Below are 20283 nucleotides of genomic sequence, written 5' to 3' on the forward strand. Positions count from 1 at the left end.
GGATATGTTCTATAAGGGGTCTAGATTCACAGCAAGTGTCCTAGATAAAAAAAACAAGTTTCTTCTGTAGAGCACAGGGAACTCTACTTGATATCTTGTAGTAACCTATGATGAAAAAGAATGTGAAGACAAATAGAGGTATATACATGTGTGAGTGAAACATGATGCTGTACACCAGAAACTGGCATATCATAACTGACTATACTTCAGTAAAGAAATAAACAAAGCAAGTGTCATATATGTACAGCACCACTTTCTGTATTAGTGGAAGGGGTCACACACAAGATAGGTTCGGCTAGCAGTGTAATTAGTATTTGTAATTCTGTTTCCTTTATTACATATTTGCATAGACCAATGATACAAAGAAATGCTTAGGGAAGACCATTAGGCAAAAGAAGATGCTCTCTGAGGAAACACTGAAGTTTAAGGTATGAGCCTCTTCTTTCCCTGGGTTATATTCTGAAAGCAGAAATGAAAATAATGAGTAACTGTTACTGATGCAACACGTCCTGTTGAAGGAGTACATACAAACCATGGAGAGGGTTAATGACTGTTTGAATGGCTTCATTCAAAGTGTTCCAGCTAAGCTGCAGGCAGCAAGGGACCAGAACGCCAAGCGTCCGCACTCGGTAAGAGCTTGGCTGCTACGTTGACCGTAACTGGGCTTCTGAGGCTTTTTGTGCACTGGGCAAGCTGAGCACTGCAGCTCCTCCTGCTTTTGGCCACAGCAGAGTGTGGGAGCCCGGGAGCGGAAACTGCCTGTGAACAACGACCCAGAATTTCACGGACTAAATAAACTTCCATGACTTTTTAACTTCAGAGACTAGGAAATAGGTCTTATTTCTACAACCTAGGGAGTTTTCTCGCCACTCACACTGCCCTCCAAGATACATAGAAAATGCCAGGAAACACCTGAGAGGTGAAGGAAGTTATCTAGCCGAGGTGCACAGCCCTTTGCCCTGTTTATGTTAAAGAGAGAATTTTCCATGTGAATTTGGGAAAACTTTATATTCCACTAGGAACACTCATTTGTGAGCTCTTTGACATAAGCAGTTTCCCACCCTTGTTTCCCCTTGTCAACAAGTCATGTCTTCCATTGTCCAGTGAGGAGGAAGTCTGTGGAGGCTAAGGAGTATCTGTGCCTGGAGGTCTTTGTTCTGCATGTCTTCGTGGGCTTGACATTTGTCCTGGGCCCAGCCTGGATCAGCTGCCATCACAGGAAACTTAGGGGTGGCTGTGGGTCCTGGCTGAGAAGGGACAGGATTCCAAATGGATTGAAGAAAAGCAACTGCCCATCAGAACAAACCCAAGACTTGCTGGAAGAGATTGACAGGCTGACAATGGAAGAGGACCAGCTGAAAAAGGAAATGCAAGACACAAAGGGTCAGAACGAGCTGCTAGGACTCCCAGTGCTAGAACTTGAAGAGACCTTGTCTGCTGTAAACTCTCAAATGGAGCAGACACTGTCTTTGACCCCACACTGAGATTCATGCGAAGTCCCAGATGCTTTCAAGCATGTGTAAGGGGATGTATGACACTTGCTTTCTTTCCTTTTCAAAATGTGTATGTTCAGAATCATTTCACTGCCTTCCAGAGAGACTGCTCACCAAAGTCTTGGGACACGTACCAGAGCTAATATATTTATTTTCTATGGTTTGTTATGCACTTAGCAAAATAATTTGTTTTTGAAAAAAAAAGTTACACTTTTTAAGCATATCACCCTGAGTTTTCATTGAAATCTTAGTACATGCTTTGTTTCTGTCCTGTGTGAAGATACTGGAAAAAGGAACATCTCCAGAGACCTTGAAAGATGCTATTTCAATGAACACTTCAGGAATTTCAGAGGGAAATGCCTCCATTAGCGGCAGGATTTCCACTGTACACATTAGCTTTCATAAGGAACAACAATTTCACGTCTTAGAAGATTAAATGTTGATGTCTTTTCGGATTATTTTTCTTGGGAATTTAGTCATCAGTGGGAAAGTTGTTTTAGGTTGAAATTGCTCTTAATAAAGCTCATGTCCATGAAGTCACAGTGAGATCTGAAGAAGTGTGTGTGCAGTAGGACGTCCAGCTCAGCAGCAAGAAGAGGGTAAGAAACATTCCTCACCCCAGAGATGCTTACATCAGAGAGCTGAACGTCACTGTGTCGGTGTCTGTGCTGTAACGCACGTAAAGCAGATGACCCGTCTTAGCCGTTTCCAAGTGTATGATCCTCTCGTGTTACGTACATTCACGTTACTTGGCATCAGTACTTCCTGAACGTCTTTTTCTCACATCTGTCTTGCAGCCAGGCATTTTGAAGACCAGATCTGAGGGTTCTATGCAGAGAGCCATGACGACTGAGGAATGCAACCTGGAAGGTATGTAGCTTGTTGGGAAGAAAACCTCATATGCAGGCTTCCTAGGAGATGTTGTGGCTTCAGTTCTAGACCCCTAGAATAAAATAAGTATCATAGTAAAGAGAGTGAAATGATTTTTTTTTGGCTTTCCAGTGCATATAACAGTTATGTTTACACTACACTGTAGTCTATTAAGTGAGCAGTACCACTGTGTCTAAAAACCCCCATGGTCATAACTTGATGAAAATATACTTGCTTACTAAAAACTACTATCCACCATCGGAGCCTTCAGTGAGGTGTTGTCTTTTCGTTGGTGGATGGTCTGGAACTGATGTTGGTGGCTGCTGACCGATCATTGTGGCAGTTGCTGAAGATTGGTGTGGCTTTTGAAACTTCTTAACATAAGACCACAGTGAAATTTGTCACAGGGTAACTCTCCCTTTCAGGAACAAGTCCTCTGTAGCAGACAGTGCTGTTTGATACATTTTACACACAGGAGAACTTCTTTCCAAATTGGAGTCAGCCCTCTCAAACCCTGCAGTAGTTTCTCAGCTGTAAGTTCATGTGCCCTTCTTCACAGCTTCTTCACCAGTAGATTCCATCTCAAGAAAACAATTTCTTTGCTCGTCCATAAGTAACAGCTCCTCATTTGTGCACATTTTATCATGAGGTTGCAGCCATTCAGTCATGTCTTCAGGCTCCACTTGTAACTCTAGTTTTCTTGCTGTTTTCAGCACATCTGCAGTTCCTTCCTGCACTGAAGTCTTGAGCCCATCAAAGTCATGCATCAGGATTGGAATCAGTTCTTACCAAACCTTGGTTCATGTTGATATTTTCACTTCCCATGAATCATGAATGTTCTTAATGGGCTCTAAAATGGTGAATACTTTCCAGAAAGTTTTCATTTAATTGCCCAGACCCATCAGTGGTATCAGTATCTGTGGCAGCTAAAGCCCCCCAAAATGTATTTCTTAAATAATGAGACTTAAAAGTCATAACTACTTCTGACCCACGGGCTGCAGAATGGACATCGTGTTAAGGATGGAAACAGCATTCATCTCATGCATCTCCATCAGAGCTCCTGGGTGACTGGTGCATTGTCCGTGAGCAGTAATATTTTGAAATAAATGTTTTTTTGGTTTACTTTTTTTTCCCCTGAGCAGTAGCTCTCAACGGTGGACTTAAATACTCATGTTGTAAATATATGTGCTGTCATCCAGGCTTTGTTCCATTTATAGAGCACAGAGTAGATTTCCCATGATTCTCAAAGGACAGAGGATTTTCAGAATGTTAAATCAGCATTGGCTTCGTTAGCCCCTCACAGGAAGTCAGCCTGTCCATTGAAGCCTTGATGCTGGGCGCTGACTTCTCTCCAGCTGTGACAGCGCTGGGTGGCCTCCCCTTGCAGGTCTCTGCATTGAAAACCTGTTGTTTAGTGCAGACACCTTCATTAGCTGTCTCAGCTTCATCTCCTAGAGCACTTCCAGCAGCTTCTGGGTCAGCTCTTCTGCCCTACCTTGCACAGGTATGCAGTGGAGATGGAATCTTGCCTTAAACTTCATGGGCCAACCCCTGCTGGCTTCACACTTTTCTTCTGAAGCCTCTTCACGTCTCTCAGGGTTTACAGAATTGCTGAGAATTAGGGGCTTCCACTGGGTTAGGCTTTGCCTTAAAGGAATGTCATGCCTGTTTTAATTAAAATGATAAAGAATGAAATATTTCAGGAACTACCAAAATGTGACACAGAGATAAGAAATGAGCAAATGCTGTCAGAAAAAATGTCACCAATAGAATTGCTGGACTCAGGGTTGTTACAAACCTTCAATTATTTAAAAATATACATTACTGGGGAGGGCAATAAAATGAAACATGCCTGTAATAGCAATTAATTTGCACTGGGAAGGTAAAAAGTGGGTTTCTGCCTTCAGGATTCTCTCCTTTCTCCACTCCCCAGCACAGTCAAGCTCTTGAGTGCACATGTGCACACACAAACCCAGTTGTTTTATGTTTATAGAGGGTAAAAAGAAAATGCAAGATCACCATGCTGCATCGGGATCTCTGAAAGAAGGTGAGGAAGACAATTTCCAAAAATACGTGAAGAAAGTACGCGTCCTTGATGAAATTGGTGGACAGAGAAATATGGACACTGGAGGGTAAGACGTTCCTGTGTTAATTATGACAATGTATGAATGAGTGTGTGGAGTTATGTGGATGTTGTAATATGTTTCAGAATACTTACCACCATATTTTCTTTACCGTATTCAATCAGTACAGATGTGGATTTATTTTTTGACCTTGATTTCTGGAATCTGCTACTTCTGTTCATTCTAACTGGTTACCAGAGTCTTGTTTGTATTTAGTGTGAGATTTTAGCGGGTTCTTGGACCAGATTTAGTCACTTCATTATCCGGATCCCCCAGGTCCATTTTTATTGTCCTTAGGTTTCAACCACATCAAAGTGTCATAACCTGCCATGTGTCTATCATTTTTATTAAACTCTAGACATTGGGTAGAAAATAGAGAAAATTTGAGGCCTAGTGTGAGATTAACTTGCTGCAGAGAAGGTGGGCATTACAGCTGGCAGGTGGTCAGGGCGCCAGCGGCGCTGCATCCTGTTAATCCAGTTAGCAGCTGAGATCAGTCAGTGCAGCCAGCCCTCCTGAGGCCCGTGTGTCTCCTGTCCACCTTTGTTCCTGGCACGTAGCTCTCGTGGATCCCAGCTAAGGCCTTCGCTGACGGGCCGTGAGCTCCAGCTGTCTGACTGCGGTGCCCGTGCGTGGGGGGCACCAGCTGCTGGGCTGCTCTGCATCTCAGTGGTTTCCTCTGCAGTTACCGGGTGACCCCCGGGGAAGGTGGACCCAGTCCTGGGCTTCCTTTTTCTCCATCTTGGCCTCATGTTCCTTCCTGGCTTGTTAGCAATTTGGTACATTCAATCATGGATTTCATAATTTGTCCAGAGTTTCCTGTCATTCTCAAGAGGAGGTCATGGACATCACACCCATTAACCTGCTTTCAAAAACATACGTTTCCTTATATTTTCTAAAGGATCAGGTTTTGCCCCAGGCTTTGATTGAAATCAGGGTTCTCTGTGGGAGAAATCAAACAAGTCATGAACGCTTGCTTTACCCTAATGTGTTTGGTTGTGATGACTTGGTCAGACCCTGATTCCCACGTTGAAACACAATGAGCTCGCGCTGTCCCCGTCACAGGAGCCTGAGCCTGGGGTGCGGGGCACAGAGCGCATCTTACGTGGGCTTTTCATGTGTGTTTACTTTATGCACAAATGAGTAGGGATGGGGGCGCTGAAGGGAAGCCCAGATACCAAACACTTGCCAGAGGCCCAAGTGTCATGTTTTCATATCTACTAGTGGGGGCCTTTAATTTTTTCTTCTGTATCTGTCAGTCTGAGCATTTATGGGGAAGGGCAGAAGGAACATTGAATTCTTCCCTTCCAATTTCTGGGAGGGAAACTGGCAGAATTTCACAGAGTTTCTTTCCCCTCTCAGGAAGGTGGACATGAACGGATGTGAGCTGGTGGGAAAGCAGCAGCTGTTGGCAGCAGACGAGAGGGCGAAGTTGGCTGAAGAGAAGACACAACTGTACAAGTGAGTTCAGCTCCTCCACACCCGCGGCTCTGAAAACCCCTGTTGGATTTTTTGAAAACTTTTCTAAAATGTTTAGACGCAGTATCATACACAGACCCAAACAAAAGACATTTGTATACATGCTTCACACAGAAGAAAAAGTGTTAAGTTTTACACATGTTAAGTTAAAGGTTTAACTTTAAAAAGTATTCAGTTACTAAGAATTTCCTGGTCCCCAGTGCTGGCCAGACTGAGTGGAAGGACGGTTCACAGAGATGTTTCTGAAGGTGCTATAAACCGTTCTCACCCTGAGGACAGCAGTTTGGTATAGTGTCAGTCGCACCAGTAGACATGCCCGTGCCGCTGGGGAGACCCACTTGTAAGAAGTAGGGTCAGGATGTAAGGAAAGGAGGAATCAAGCTTTGTGATGAAAGATGCTCAGCACAGGACACGTGAGGGAAATGCTGAGAACGGGAGGGGGAACTGTGTCCTGTCCGCACAGGACCCGGCAGGCGTTCAGTGACAGTGACGGGAGGGGTGGCTGCGGCGACAGTTTTGTACCTGCTGTGCTTCTGCAGCCGTGTGCAGTGTGCCGTGAGCGGTGAGATGATGTGTGTGAGTGTGCAGTGCATATAACGTGGGCTGGGGCAGGTTATTTAACAGCATACCCAGCATTGTGTCTTCTCTTATGGAACAATTTGTAACTCATAGGCTAAGGCTTGAAGAATGTCACGGGCAAATGCGGGAAGCAGAGATCACTTGGAGACACCAGGTAACCTGCCTTCCTCCTGACACACCGAGTCCTCAGCACCTGATGCAGACGGTTACTGTGGCCCTGAGAACCCCTTGCCATGGGGTGTTTCCTGATGTGTTGACTTTTTCAGGTTGCTCTTGCCGAGAAGAAGGCCCAAGACAGCTTGGTAAGAATTTGTTTCCTTCCTTCCCTTTGTGCACAGTCGGCCACAACTGAACATGGATGTGTTTTTCTCCCACAGCTCAGGGCTCAGGAGCTGGAGAGGGAAAACTCTGAGCTAAGAAGGGAAAATTCTCAGCTCAGAAGGGAAAATTCTGAGCTGAGGAGGGAAGACGATGAGTTGCAAAGGGAAGTTGCCCACCTGAAACAGAGGTACAGAATTTTTATGAGTGTTTTGAGATTTTTAAGGACTGGTGGTTTTGTACCTAGTAGAGGAATTGGTGGTGTAATTTGTATTGAAGCCATTCTTTATCTTTAAGATTGGATGCAACCTGCAGACGGAGGCAGGTAGAGGAATACATGAGGCAGGAGCCCACCCCAGGAGGACCACACAGGCTGCACCCTCCCCTGAGAGGTAAGGAGCGCACTGTGAAGTGCGGCAGCTCCATTTCTGCAGCAGGAGCCGCCCAGTGGGCTACTTGTCCCTGTGGGTAGTCGTCGGGTTTCCTGGACACCACACCACACACTCACTGCAGGGAACAGGTTCACAGCTGGGTGACAAGATGCTGTTTTCTTCACATGCCACCAGCCAGCAGGGCTCTGTCCCCTGTGAGTGGTGGAGCTCACGCCCCTCCAGGGACTGCGGGCCGCCCCCCAGGCTCTTGGTTGGCTGGCGTGGCTGGTTTCTGTGCGCTAGAAGATGTGAGCCTCAGCCCCCTCTTCCCGCCTGGACATGGTGTTGAAGGCTGAATTTTCTTCTCATTTCAGGAAAATAACATGGACGACGTTTTAGAATGAAAGCAGTATGTCATAAAGAGAAAGACATTTTTCTTCATTTGCCTTGGTGGATAAATATTCTATTCAAGACCTGCTTTAAGGCAGCAGGCATTTCTTCACTAAATTTGCAGGTCCCTTCGTTCTTATAAAAAACCTTGCACAGTGACCTAGAGTAGCCAGTTTAGTGAGTGACATGACTACGTAGCCTCCCTCTCCCAGAGTTAACGTGTAACTCTAAAGTCTTCCACCAGCTTCTCCATGTAACTCACCATTCTTTTGCCGATTATTACAACATAAGTCATTGAGGCCGCTTCTTTCATAAATGTTTACATGACATCTGGTCACTTATACAAGACATGTCCTGTCAGACAGAAGGCTTTTAGCAGTTTACCAACAGGCCAAGGAGGAAAAGGTGGAGCTCACGGTCAGGGGTTGTTGATACTTTTCCTATGAAAGACTCTTCTTTAATGTGTAACCTGTGTACAGACTGATTTTCCCTGAACTGTGCTGTGAGTCCCCTGTGTCAGTGCCGGTTGCCAGGGATCTGAGCCCTGAGCCCCCATCCAGGGTGATTAGCTATGAAAACACCTGAAGCAGGGCTCTGTGGTGTCCTAGTCACGGGTCAGGGGTCCAGTCTCCCCTCATCCTCGGGGCCACCTGAGGCGTGAGGGAGACCCGCGGCCTCTGTGCAGAGCCCAGGGCGTGGACGGGAGTGGGAGCTCCTGGGGGAGGGCACGGAGGGCTTGTGCTTCCCCCGCACGGCCTCTGTCAGAGAGAATCTGCCTTCAGCGCTGCTCTCCCTTTACAGCTTCAGGGCCTGGTGGCGCCCCAGTGAGGAATGGCCCCGCCTTCCCAGCTCAGGAGGCAGAGGAAACCCAGGTAAGTAATTTTTTCCAGTTGTGTTCCAGTGGTCATTTTGTGTTGAAATTATCTATGGAACTACCATTTTCCTTTCGAACAACCCTTTCCTGGCCTTGTCTATGGATTGTGTATTCCGGGATACATACGCCCTGTGATCACAGTGACGTGTGGCGACAGTGTTTTGTCCCCAAGGCCTCTTGTGCAGCCTGGGCCGCAGGCAGGCCCCGGGGCAGGTGGAGTGCGTGGCGCCTAGCTGCCGCCTGGGCACCCAGTGCAGGGGAGGGTGCCCGGTACTGACTGCTGCTGAGTTGGGTTTCAGCTTTTGTCGGTGTTGGTCCTTTGGTCTATCATTCAACACACCTCTCCCTTCTGTTGCACAGGTCACTGTGGAGGCTAGAGAGCCCCCTCCTTTCGCAGGACCAGCTCGCGTGGCCAGCCCCATTAGCTGCCCAGTGCCACCCTTCTGGGGCTATTGGCCACCTCCACCTGGACCAGTCCCGTGGCCTCTGGGGCCTCAGCCACAGCCACCAATGTCTCCACTTGGTAAGATGAGAGCATGTGCTTCTGTTCCCTTGTTGAGTCTTGCAGAAGAAGGGGAGATCTCACTCCGGGGCTTTGCAGTGCCTGGGGAAGCCTGGCTGGAGACATGGTGACGTTTGTCTACTTTCTTAGCACGCACGTTTGATGGACCGTGTCACTTCCCCACCCTCACCTGGGAAGCAGGTCTCTTGTAGTGAGGGAAAAAAAGAGCTTTTTGACAGAAGGCAGAAATGTCAGACCTCCACTTAGGCCTCCAGCAGAGAGCACGTACTAGGCTCTGGGAGCGATGAGGCCCGCCCGGCTCAGTGTTCTGTCCGGCCGGTCTGAGCCCTAACCTCCCGCAGTCGATGATTCATGGCGGAAACACCTGTACCGGGGGCCCGTGGTCTCTTCCTCAAGGGCCCGGAGCCCAGCCTCCCTGTCGTCTGGCGTGGGAAAGAGTGTAACGCGCTGAACCAGGGCTTGGAAGTTTTGTTCTGCTTGAGCAAAGGCTACGCAGCAGAACGTCATCCTCTGTCCTCTCTGTGGTTTCTGTCAGGTTCTGGACCTGGTGCAGCTCCGGTGAGAAACGATAGCACCTGCCCACCTGCGGCGGCCGTGGAGGCCCAGGTAAATGCCGTGGTCATTCTTTGTTGGGGAACTTTCACCTTGTTTTTCCCCCGGCTGCCTTTCCTGGCCTCGTCTCCGGAATGTGTGTCCTATGACATGTCTACTGTGTCACTCCTATCCGAAGTCGAACTCTTGGCCAGGAGCCGTGGGCACACCCCTTTGGGTGGTGACTGCAGAAGCTGTCAGGCGGGGTGCTTAGGGGCTGAGGACTGAAGATTTTGACTGTGTGGGACGGAGACCCCTCGCTCCACACTGACTTCTCGTGGCTCGGCTGACTCCTTCCTGACCTCCTGCACCTGGGGTTGCTCCTGGGTCACTGAGACGGGCTTCTGTGTCGTCATTCTTTTGACTGGTTCCCCGGCTCAGGCCAGGTGATTCTCCAGTTCAGAATGTCCATTCAGATCCCGGTGACTGAAAAGGGGCAAAGCCCGCCCTCCAGCTTTGTACCGTGTGCTGTGTGCAACTTTGAGTCTTCCTGGGTGTGGTAGGTGTCACAGCCCGTCACTTGTCTTTTCTCGGGAGGTAAGTGTGTCTTGGCCGCTGCCTCCAGTGGTACTCTGGGCAGAAAAGCCTGACTCTCGGAGACGGTAGTAGTAGGGGATTTGTAGTAGGGAGTAGTAGCGTTTGTAGCAGGGAGTAGAGGCTGGAAGGGAAAGAGCCCGCCGTGAAAATGCCTCCTTCCCTGCGGGGGGAGTCCGATGCGCACCAGAGTGCGTACGTTGTGTTCCCCACCCTGCGCCGGGTCGGGCCTGCCCTGGAAGCTGTCAGAGCTGCTCGTCGGTCTCATCGCACACCGTGGGGTCTTGCGCACGAGCTAGCACAGTCCCTTTGGTGTCAGGTGTGGGATTGAGACTCCCCACGTCACTGTCCCGTAGGACGCAGGTAGGGTGCGTTCCGTAGCGAACGTAAAATCCAGACGTCCCTGAGGATAGGGATGGTTGTAGCGCAGCCTGAGTCCCTTCTGAGGACAGCCTTGTCCCCTCAGGAGCCCTTGGCCAGCTCCCCCACAGGACTCCGGGATGCCCAGCTGCCCAGGGCTCTTTGCGCCCAGGGGCAGCCCCTGCGGGGCGGAGGAGGGCCCTGCAGGCAGAGCCGTGACCCAGGTGCGGCTCTGCTTGCTCGTGTGGGGAATGAGCTGTTCACGTCCGTCCTGTCTCCGTGTTCCTGGTCTGCGCCGGGCAAGCTTCCGTGGAGCTGGGGAAGGTGGTGGGGAGGGCCGGCCCGCCCACAGCGGCTGGCTGTTGGGAAGGTGTGACTTTGTCCGTGTGCTGAAAGCTGTGTGCGCATGCTCTCGGGCAGGACGACCCTTGGCTTCCTCCACTTGGAGACACCGGTGGCGACGTGCGGCGTCAGTGTCGTATCCCCGTGTCCTCCTGTGCGGCCCAGGCTGCGGGCAGGCCCCAGAGGGCTGGGTGGAGCGTGTGGCACCGTGCTGCTGTCTGGGCACCCGGTGGAGGGGAGGGTGCCCGGTGCCGACAGCTGCTGCGTTGGGTGTCGCCTTTTGTCGGTGTCGGCGCTTCTTGTCTGTCATCCAACCCAGCTCTCCCTTCTGTCCTGCAGGTCACCCTGTGTGGTGGAGGGCCCGAACCTTTCCAAGGACCATGTCACGTGGGCTTCCCCATGTGCGGCCCCGTGTGCGGCCTGACGTCGCCCAGCGGGGCACCTGCACCTGGGCCCCCTGGGTGCCCTGCACAGCCTCACCCACCACCAGCAGCTGCTCCGCTCGGTAAGAGGAAAGCATATGTCTCTGTTTCTTCCTTGAGTCACTGCAGAAGAAGGGCTGATCGTTCTCCAGGGCTTCCCCTTGCACAGGTGGCCCTGACTGGGCTCACGGCCGTGTCCCTCTGGTCCCTTAGCAGACGCACTTGATGGACCGCATCTTCTGCGTCCTGCCCTGGGGAGGGAGGTGTCTTTTGCAGAGGGAAAGGGGGTCCTCTGACGGAGGGCAGACGTGTCGGTTCTGCACACGGGCCCTCGACAGAGACCACGTTCCAGGCTCCCGGGACGAGAAGCCCGCCCCTGTCATTGTCTGCGGTGAGTGGAGCCCTGACCTTCCACAGCCGATGATTGGTTATGGAAGAAACACCCGAACCCGTGGCCTGTGGTCTCTCCCTCAGGGTCCTGAGACCTGTCTCCCACTCGGTCTGATGTGAGACTTAGTGCGACACGGGGAAGAAAGCCTCAAAAGACCTTTTGTGCTTCAGCAAACTAACATGTCTTGTAAGGTAGCAAACAGTGAAAGAGTTTTTTGTATTTTGTTTTATGTATGCCGAGAAGCTAGTTTACTCGGGGAAGGACATAGGTTAGTGGTAAATAGAATGCTGGCTTAGCGTGCAGAATTCCATGTGCTCGTTCCCAGTACCTCCATTTAAAAAAAGAAAAAAAACGGACAAAAACAACTTCAAATGTTAGAAATACGAAGTGTGCAAATCCAACTTCGATGCCCATTCTTTTTGCGTGTTTTCCTCTTACTACTTGGTTTGAAATATATCCGAACCGTGACTTAAGCGTGTGTTTCAGAGAATGCGCTAACTCTTTGAAATTCTTTTCTGCCACTTTTGTTTTGACCTATCCACGGACAGAGATAGACGCATATGGTGGTTTTAGTTTACATTCGTGAATATTCTCACTAACGTACCTGTAACTGCATTTTGCAGATGGTGTGTCAGTGCGCCACTTTGGAGAAGAGAGAGGAGAAGGGTCTTCCTCTCCTAAGGAGGTACTGTCTCTTGTTGTTAATGTCCTTGTGTGAATACATAAGTATCGGGGATTCTGAAACATAAACCGGTGGTTGGTGTGAGTGTGCATTTTCACGTTTGCATTTGCTGATGAGAATTTTTGACATACGTTTAACTTACAATTTAGGATGTGATTGTGTGCTTAATGCCATAGGACTGGATAATGCACTGGTGTTAATTTTCCAGACTCACCTAGTGAAAACCAGTGTCTGTATGTGAATTCTTTTTTTCAGGGTCTCTCCGTTACAGTTTATTTAGAGGATATTGGAAAGAAATTCATCCCTGGGAAAGTTAGGTGTATCTTGAAGTTGGTGCTTGTTTTAGCCGTCCTCACTTGACATTAATTAAGCGATGTTTCATTTTGAAGGCAGCATGTTTTGCCTTTCCATTCCACCGCCAGTAACAGTGTTCTAGTTTTCTTAATGCCTTACGCTCTTTCCCACCTGCTCCTTTTACTCAGGCTGCCCTTCCCCAAAGCCCCTCCACATCCCCGCTCTGCACTGGATCACTCTTTTGCGAAACAGTGCGGTCTTCCCAGCATTCCCTGAGCTGTCCACGTGCAGCGGACTCTCCTGTCCTTTGCGGCGTTACTGTACCCGTTCACCTCAGTTGTAGAGCTGTAGAAACTTTTCTGTGCTGATTTGTTTTCATGGATGCTGTGCCTCTGGCAGAACAGAGAGGAGAATCTGCCTTTCATTTGTCCTGCCAGCTTCTGCCAGGATAGGGCTTATGATCTGATGGCTACAGTAAATAACTGTTGTCCTCCTGACTGACTGACCAAGTGTACGAACATGATGGTTTCTGAAGTTCGGTTCTTGTTCTGTCTTGTTTTGTGTTCCTAGGAGAGGGCAAGTGAGCCCGAAGCCACGAAAGCAGAATCCAAAAAAACCCCGAGAAAGAAAAAAAGAAACAAAAAACGACAACGCGTTTCTGGGACTGTAGACGCTGCTCCGCAGGAACTAACGGATCATAACACGCTGACCTCTGTCGGTGGAGCGCACGCAGCTGACACACTGGGTAAGTTAGTGAACGTGGATGGCATTTCTTTTTCTCTGTGCCTAGAAGCTAGTGTGCTCCGGGGGGAAGGGTATACACACAGCTCAGCAGTAGACAGAATGCATGCTTAGCATGCAGGAGTTCCTGGGGTCAGTATCCAGTTCCTCCAAGAAACGAGTGCGATACGGGGAAGAAAGCCTCAAAAGATCTTTTGTGCTTCAGCAAACTAACATGTCTTGTAAGGTAGCGAACAGTGAAAGAGTTTTTTGTATTTTGTTTTATGTATGCCGAGAAGCTAGTTTACTCGGGGAAGGACATAGGTTAGTGGTAAATAGAATGCTGGCTTAGCGTGCAGAATTCCATGTGCTCGTTCCCAGTACCTCCATTTAAAAAAAGAAAAAAAACGGACAAAAACAACTTCAAATGTTAGAAATACGAAGTGTGCAAATCCAACTTCGATGCCCATTCTTTTTGCGTGTTTTCCTCTTACTACTTGGTTTGAAATATATCCGAACCGTGACTTAAGCGTGTGTTTCAGAGAATGCGCTAACTCTTTGAAATTCTTTTCTGCCACTTTTGTTTTGACATATCCACGGACGGAGATAGACGCATATGGTGGTTTTAGTTTACATTCGTGAATATTCTCACTAACGTACCTGTAACTGCATTTTGCAGATGGTGTGTCAGTGCGCCACTTTGGAGAAGAGAGAGGAGAAGGATCTTCCTCTGCTAAGGAGGTACTGTCTCTTGTTGTTAATGTCCTTGTGTGAATACATAAGTATCAGGGGATTCTGAAACATAAACCGGTGGTTGGTGTGAGTGTGCATTTTCACGTTTGCATTTGCTGATGAGAATTTTTGACATACGTTTAACTTACAATTTAGGATGTGATTGTGTGCTTAATGCCATAGGACTGGATAATGCACTGGTGTTAATTTTTCCAGACTCACCTAGTGAAACCAGTGTCTGTATGTGAATTCTTTTTTTCAGGGTCTCTCCGTTACAGTTTATTTAGAGGATATTGGAAAGAAATTCATCCCTGGGAAAGTTAGGTGTATCTTGAAGTTGGTGCTTGTTTTAGCCGTCCTCACTTGACATTAATTAAGCGATGTTTCATTTTGAAGGCAGCATGTTTTGCCTTTCCATTCCACCGCCAGTAACAGTGTTCTAGTTTTCTTAATGCCTTACGCTCTTTCCCACCTGCTCCTTTTACTCAGGCTGCCCTTCCCCAAAGCCCCTCCACATCCCCGCTCTGCACTGGATCACTCTTTTGCGAAACAGTGCGGTCTTCCCAGCATTCCCTGAGCTGTCCACGTGCAGCGGACTCTCCTGTCCTTTGCGGCGTTACTGTACCCGTTCACCTCAGTTGTAGAGCTGTAGAAACTTTTCTGTGCTGATTTGTTTTCATGGATGCTGTGCCTCTGGCAGAACAGAGAGGAGAATCTGCCTTTCATTTGTCCTGCCAGCTTCTGCCAGGATAGGGCTTATGATCTGATGGCTACGGTAAATAACTGTTGTCCTCCTGACTGACTGACCAAGTGTACGAACATGATGGTTTCTGAAGTTCGGTTCTTGTTCTGTCTTGTTTTGTGTTCCTAGGAGAGGGCAAGTGAGCCCGAAGCCACGAAAGCAGAATCCAAAAAAACCCCGAGAAAGAAAAAAAGAAACAAAAAACGACAACGCGTTTCTGGGACTGTAGACGCTGCTCCGCAGGAACTAACGGATCATAACACGCTGACCTCTGTCGGTGGAGCGCACGCAGCTGACACACTGGGTAAGTTAGTGAACGTGGATGGCATTTCTTTTTCTCTGTGCCTAGAAGCTAGTGTGCTCCGGGGGGAAAGGTATACACACAGCTCAGCAGTAGACAGAATGCATGCTTAGCATGCAGGAGTTCCTGGGATCAGTATCCAGTTCCTCCAAGAAACGAGTGTGATACGGGGAAGGAAGGAAGGAAGGGGCAAAGGTTTTGTTTTGCTTCAGCAGTGTCTTTGCAGGAAAGCCTAACCCTCCATCCTTTTCTGTGGTTTTTAGCCGACATGGGACCTGGTGCGGCTCCGGTGTGGCCCGGCAACGCCAGCCCACCTGCGGCGGCCCCGGAGGCCCAGGTAAGTGGGGTGGTCGTACTCTGTTGGACGTCGTCCTGGGAAAGGTGATCTTCCTGTTTTCCCGGCAGCCGTTCCTTGCCTCGTCTGTAGACTGGGTGTTTGTGACGGATCTGGCGCGGCGTGTCGCTGCCTTTTCAGACTCAAACGCTTGCCTAGGAGATTGTGGGCTGCTTGTCCCGGGTGCCCGTCACCTTGGGTGGTGCCTGCAGAAGCCATGAGGGAGTGCTTAGAAGCCGGGGCCCGCAGACTCTGACTGTGGGTTTCTCGAAACAGTGTGAGGAGGGTGAGCCCTCGCTCCACACTGACTTCTCGTGGCTCGGCTGACTCCTTCCTGACCTCCTGCACCTGGGGTTGCTCCTGGGTCACTGCGACGGGCTTCTGTGTCGTCATTCTTTTGACTGGTTCCCCGGCTCAGGCCAGGTGATTCTCCAGTTCAGAATGTCCATTCAGATCCCGGTGACTGAAAAGGGGCAAAGCCCGCCCTCCAGCTTTGTACCGTGTGCTGTGTGCAACTCTGAGTCTTCCTGGGTGTGGTAGGTGTCACAGCCCGTCACTTGTCTTTTCTCGGGAGGTAAGTGTGTCTTGGCCGCTGCCTCCAGTGGTACTCTGGGCAGAAAAGCCTGACTCTTAGAGATGGTGCATTTATAGTAGGGAATAGAGGCTGGAAGGGAGAGAGCCCGCAGTGAAAATGCCTACTTCTCTGCAGGACCAATTCGCACCACGTCCTGGCATCATGTTCTCTATCCCACACTGGGTCGGTTCTGCCCTGTAAGCTGTCAGAGCTGCTCCTCTGTCTCATCACACACCGTGGGATTTTCCATGAGCTAAAATCCCGTTGGTGTTATTTGCAGGATTGAGACTTCCCCCTTCACTTTACCAAAGGACAAACGTAGTGTGCTTTTCCTAGCGAACTTAAAATCCAGACATCCCTGAGAATAAGGATGATTGTAGCAGAGCCTGACTCCCTTCTGAGGACAGCCTTGCCCCCTCAGAATCACTTTGCCAGCTCCCCCACAGGACTGTGGGACGCCCAGCTCCTCAGAACTCATTGCGCCCAGGGGCAGCTCCTGCATGGCGCAGGAGGGCCCTTTGTGAGCAGGAAGTAGAGAGGGTCTGGCAGGGTCCTGCAGGCAGAGCAACTACCCAGGTGCAGCTCTGATTCTATGTGCGGAAAACCAGGCCTTTACTTCCTTTCTTTCTCTGTGTTTCTGGTTCATGCAGACCATGCTTCTGTGGAGCTGGGGAAGGTGTCAGGGTGGGTTGTCCTGCACAGAGAGGCTTCCTGTTTGGGAGGCCCTACTTTATCAATTTGCTGGAACCTCTGCACGTCGTCTCAGGCGCAGGACTCTCGCCTTCCTCCACTTACAGACACCGGTGGTATCGTGTGGCAACAGTGTTTTATCCCCAAGGTCGAGTGTGTGGCCCTGTGCTGCTGTCTGGGCACCCGGTGGAGGGGAGGGTGCCCGGTGCTGACAGCTGCTGCATTGCATTTCAGGTTCTGTAGGTGTTTTTCCTTTTGTCTGTCATCCAACACAGCTCTCTCTTCTGTTCTGCAGGTCCCAGTGAATTCCAGACGTCCCGGTACTTGTCCAGGACCACCTGGTGTGCCTTGCCCCCCTGGGACACCCAGCACCAATTCTCAGATGGTATTCATCACCGCCACCCCCACCCCCCCTTGTGGCCTCTGAGGTCTCAGTCACCGGCACAAGTTACAGAGCACAGTCTCATTTGACACCTGAAGAGGCCTCTCAGCTGTGGCAATGATGTGTAAGAGAAGATTTCAGAGGTGCATTACGGCCCGAATGTTTTGCTGCTCCATCCTGCCGCCGCCTCTGTTCCCTCCTATTGTCACCCCTAATGAATCTGTCACCGTTCTCTCTGTGTCAGTGCCTGCTTCCTGGAGGACCAGTGGTCACACCCTCTTGAGGGCATGCAGTGATTCACGGGCACACAACTCACAAACCAGCAGGAACTAGGATGACAGGGCAGACGCAAGGTTACCCCTTCAGGGCAGCAGTGACCACAGGGGCCCCGGGGCTCCTCCTGGGTGGTGGGTACAGCCTGTGTCTAGATCTAGTGATGGCTGTGCTGCTTCAGTCTGTAAACACTCACTGGGCATGTGGGGCCTGTCAGTCACAGGGGTGTCCGGTCGTGAGCTAGATGACCAGAATGAAGTGGCCGTGTCTCATGGTGAGGAACGGATGAGGTGCAGGGGGGGCCATGGGCGTCCAGCGAGAGGCCCTGCACTGACCAGGCCCGTGCCCCCGCCCCGCGTCAGCTGCCCAGCAGCCCCCGGCTCCAGGCAGACCCTGAGGGGGGCTGAGGGCGGCAGTGCTCTCGGTGAGCCCCGTGAGCGCCCTTCATTCTCCCACAGCCTCCTGACTCTGAGGTGGGCGGGGCAGGGTCAGAGGGTGGGGCGCCACCACTGCCAGGGAGAAGGTGTTGGGTATAAAAAGAGTCCACTCCACTCTGCGCCAGCTGTCCCTGGAGCCCGCGGGGCCCTCCCTCCTTCCAGGCGGGGGAGGCAGCCAGCCCTACAGCAGCTCTGGGGTCCAGGCTGGGCCACAAACAGGTCAAGGTGAGATTGCTGTGCTGCCCGGGAAGGCGGGGGGAACAGCGGTGCAGCAGTAAATGCCAGCAGGAGCAGCTCCGTAACCGGGCTCCTCCACTGTGAGCAGGGCTGGGGCTGGAACTTCGCTGTGAGGGTGGGAGGGCTGGGAGAGATGTGGCCCTGTGGCCCTGTGGCCCTGGACAGGGCTAGACCTGAGCTCAGGGCCCAACGGCCTAGGGGAGAGTCAGAGAAAGACACAAGCAAGAAGAGACAGTGTGTGAGTGAGAGAAAGGTGGGGGTCAAGTCCTAGAGAGGGACAGGAGGTGACAAGAGAGGACACCAGGTAGGGGGAAGCAGAGACAAGAGGCAGGAAGGACAGAGGGAGCCACCCCAGGGTGCGTGGTGGGGGACGATGGGCCAGGGTGGCTGGGAAGGGAAGTTGGCCCATCCTTCACCAAGCCCTGCAGCTGCCACTCTCAGGGCCGCAGGGACCGGCAGCCCGCCCAGCTCGACAGGCACCATCGGCCCTCAGGATGGGGCTGAGAGCCAGGCCCAGGGCCCTCCGGCCACTTCCCAGGTAAGGAGGACCAGGAGGGCTCTCCCCAGCATCACAGCGGCACCATCTCTAGCTTCACAGAGACCCTGTGAGCAGGCACCGTCCCGTCCCTGTTCCACAGAAGGGAAACTAAGGCTCGGCCAGCCAGCCGACTTGGCCCTGTCTGCAGGGTTATTCACTTTCCTGATGCTTCTTTCCCAGGCAGGCCTGTACCCCTGTCCTAAGAAGGGAGCCTGTGACAAGCCCGAAGGCCTGGGTCCCACCCAACTGCCCTCCTGTGCTGGGTGACCTGGGCAGGTCTCTTCCCCTCCTTGGGCCTCGACTGTAGGACCAGCGGCACAATCCTTAACACATATGCACCTTACAACAGAGCATTAAACTACATGCAGCAAAAATTGACACAACTACAAGAAGAAATAGGAAAATCCATTATCATAATTAAAATTTTCAATATATCTCTATCAGAAATAGACAGATCCAGTAGGCAGAAAACCAGGAAGGACGTAACTGAACTCAACAACACCATCAATCAACTGGTATCATTGACACTTACAGTCTACTTCATCCAACAGCAGGATAAACATTCTTCTCAAGCTCCCATGCAGCATTCACCAAGACAGGCCCCATTCTGAGCCGTAAAACATACCTTAACAAATTTTAAAGAAAAGAAATCATACAATGTCTACTCTCAGTCCACAACAGAATTCAACAAGAAATTAACAGAGAAACAATGGGAAAACCCCCAAATATTCAGATGAAACAACACACTTCTAAATAATACATGAGTCAAAGAAGAGATCTCAAGCACTATATAACTGGAAGAAAGGGAAGGAGGGAGGGAGGGAGGAAGGAAGGAATCCCAATAGAAATTTTAAAATATTTTGAAGTAAATGAAAATCAAAACACAATTTATCAAAACCTGTGGTATATAGAAAAATCAGTGCTTAAAGGAAAATTTATACACCACTGAATGCATGTTATGAAAGAAGAAATGTCTAAAATCAATAATCTACATTTCCACCCTAGTACACTAAAAAAAAAGAAAAAAAAAAGAAAAAAAAGAAAATTAAATCCAAAGTGAGCAGAATAAGGAAATAATACATTAAAGAGAAATTAATGAAATTGAAAACAAAAACAACAACAAAAAAGAGAAAATAAACAGGGAAGAAATCTGGTTCTTTCAGAGCAATATAGAACATAAGCTTCTAGCCATGCTAACAAAGGAAAAAGGAGAGAGGACACAAATAATTAGTGTCAGAAATGAAAGATGGTGACACCACTACAGATCCCATGGACGTTTTTAAAAGGATTATAATAAAATGAATACTATGAATAATTCTATGCCCACAAATTTGATAAGCTGTATGAAATGGACCAATTCCTTGAAAGATACAAACTGCCCAAACTCATATAAGAAACAGATAATCTGAATAGGTCTATGTCTATTAAAGAAACTGAATAAATAATTTACCTTCCCAAATAGAAAGGACCAGGCCCAGATGGGTTCAGCAGCAATTTCTACCAAAAATTTTAGGAAGAAGTAACAGTTGACCCTTGAACAATGCAGGAGTTAATCTGTGTATAACTTTTAGTCAGCCCTCTGGATCCACAGTTTCTATGCATTCATGGATTCAGCCAACCAAGGACCACATAGTAGTGTACTATTTACCACTGAAAAATATCTGCATGTAAGTGGACCTGTGCAGTT

At 49.6% G+C, this 20283-nt stretch overlaps 1 protein-coding gene and 1 long non-coding RNA gene across 2 annotated transcripts in view; one reads left to right on the forward strand and one right to left on the reverse strand.

The window, feature by feature from the left end:
* LOC116277384 (uncharacterized) overlaps positions 1-17343 on the forward strand; it is a 62567-nt gene extending 45224 nt beyond the window's left edge. The window contains exons 10-27 of the mRNA XM_072973833.1: positions 519-629; positions 2291-2363; positions 4357-4495; positions 5849-5947; positions 6638-6698; positions 6811-6846; positions 6922-7052; positions 7160-7254; positions 8425-8495; positions 8858-9020; positions 9556-9626; positions 11187-11352; positions 12284-12345; positions 13207-13381; positions 14036-14097; positions 14960-15134; positions 15395-15468; positions 17025-17343. Coding sequence (XP_072829934.1) covers positions 519-629; positions 2291-2363; positions 4357-4495; positions 5849-5947; positions 6638-6698; positions 6811-6846; positions 6922-7052; positions 7160-7254; positions 8425-8495; positions 8858-9020; positions 9556-9626; positions 11187-11352; positions 12284-12345; positions 13207-13381; positions 14036-14097; positions 14960-15134; positions 15395-15468; positions 17025-17156 — 1896 coding nt within the window. The 3' untranslated portion in view covers positions 17157-17343. The remainder of the gene's footprint in view (positions 1-518; positions 630-2290; positions 2364-4356; positions 4496-5848; positions 5948-6637; positions 6699-6810; positions 6847-6921; positions 7053-7159; positions 7255-8424; positions 8496-8857; positions 9021-9555; positions 9627-11186; positions 11353-12283; positions 12346-13206; positions 13382-14035; positions 14098-14959; positions 15135-15394; positions 15469-17024) is intronic.
* Positions 308-19216, reverse strand: LOC140700335 (uncharacterized). Its single transcript, XR_012078753.1, has 2 exons — positions 19129-19216; positions 308-4028 (listed from the first exon to the last, which is right to left on the reverse strand). It is a non-coding gene; the product is annotated as an uncharacterized lncRNA (long non-coding RNA).
* Positions 19217-20283: the final 1067 nt, after the last annotated feature.

The sequence above is a fragment of the Vicugna pacos genome, chromosome 12, assembly GCF_048564905.1.
Source record: "Vicugna pacos chromosome 12, VicPac4, whole genome shotgun sequence".
In the NCBI taxonomy this organism is placed as follows: Eukaryota; Metazoa; Chordata; class Mammalia; order Artiodactyla; family Camelidae; genus Vicugna; species Vicugna pacos.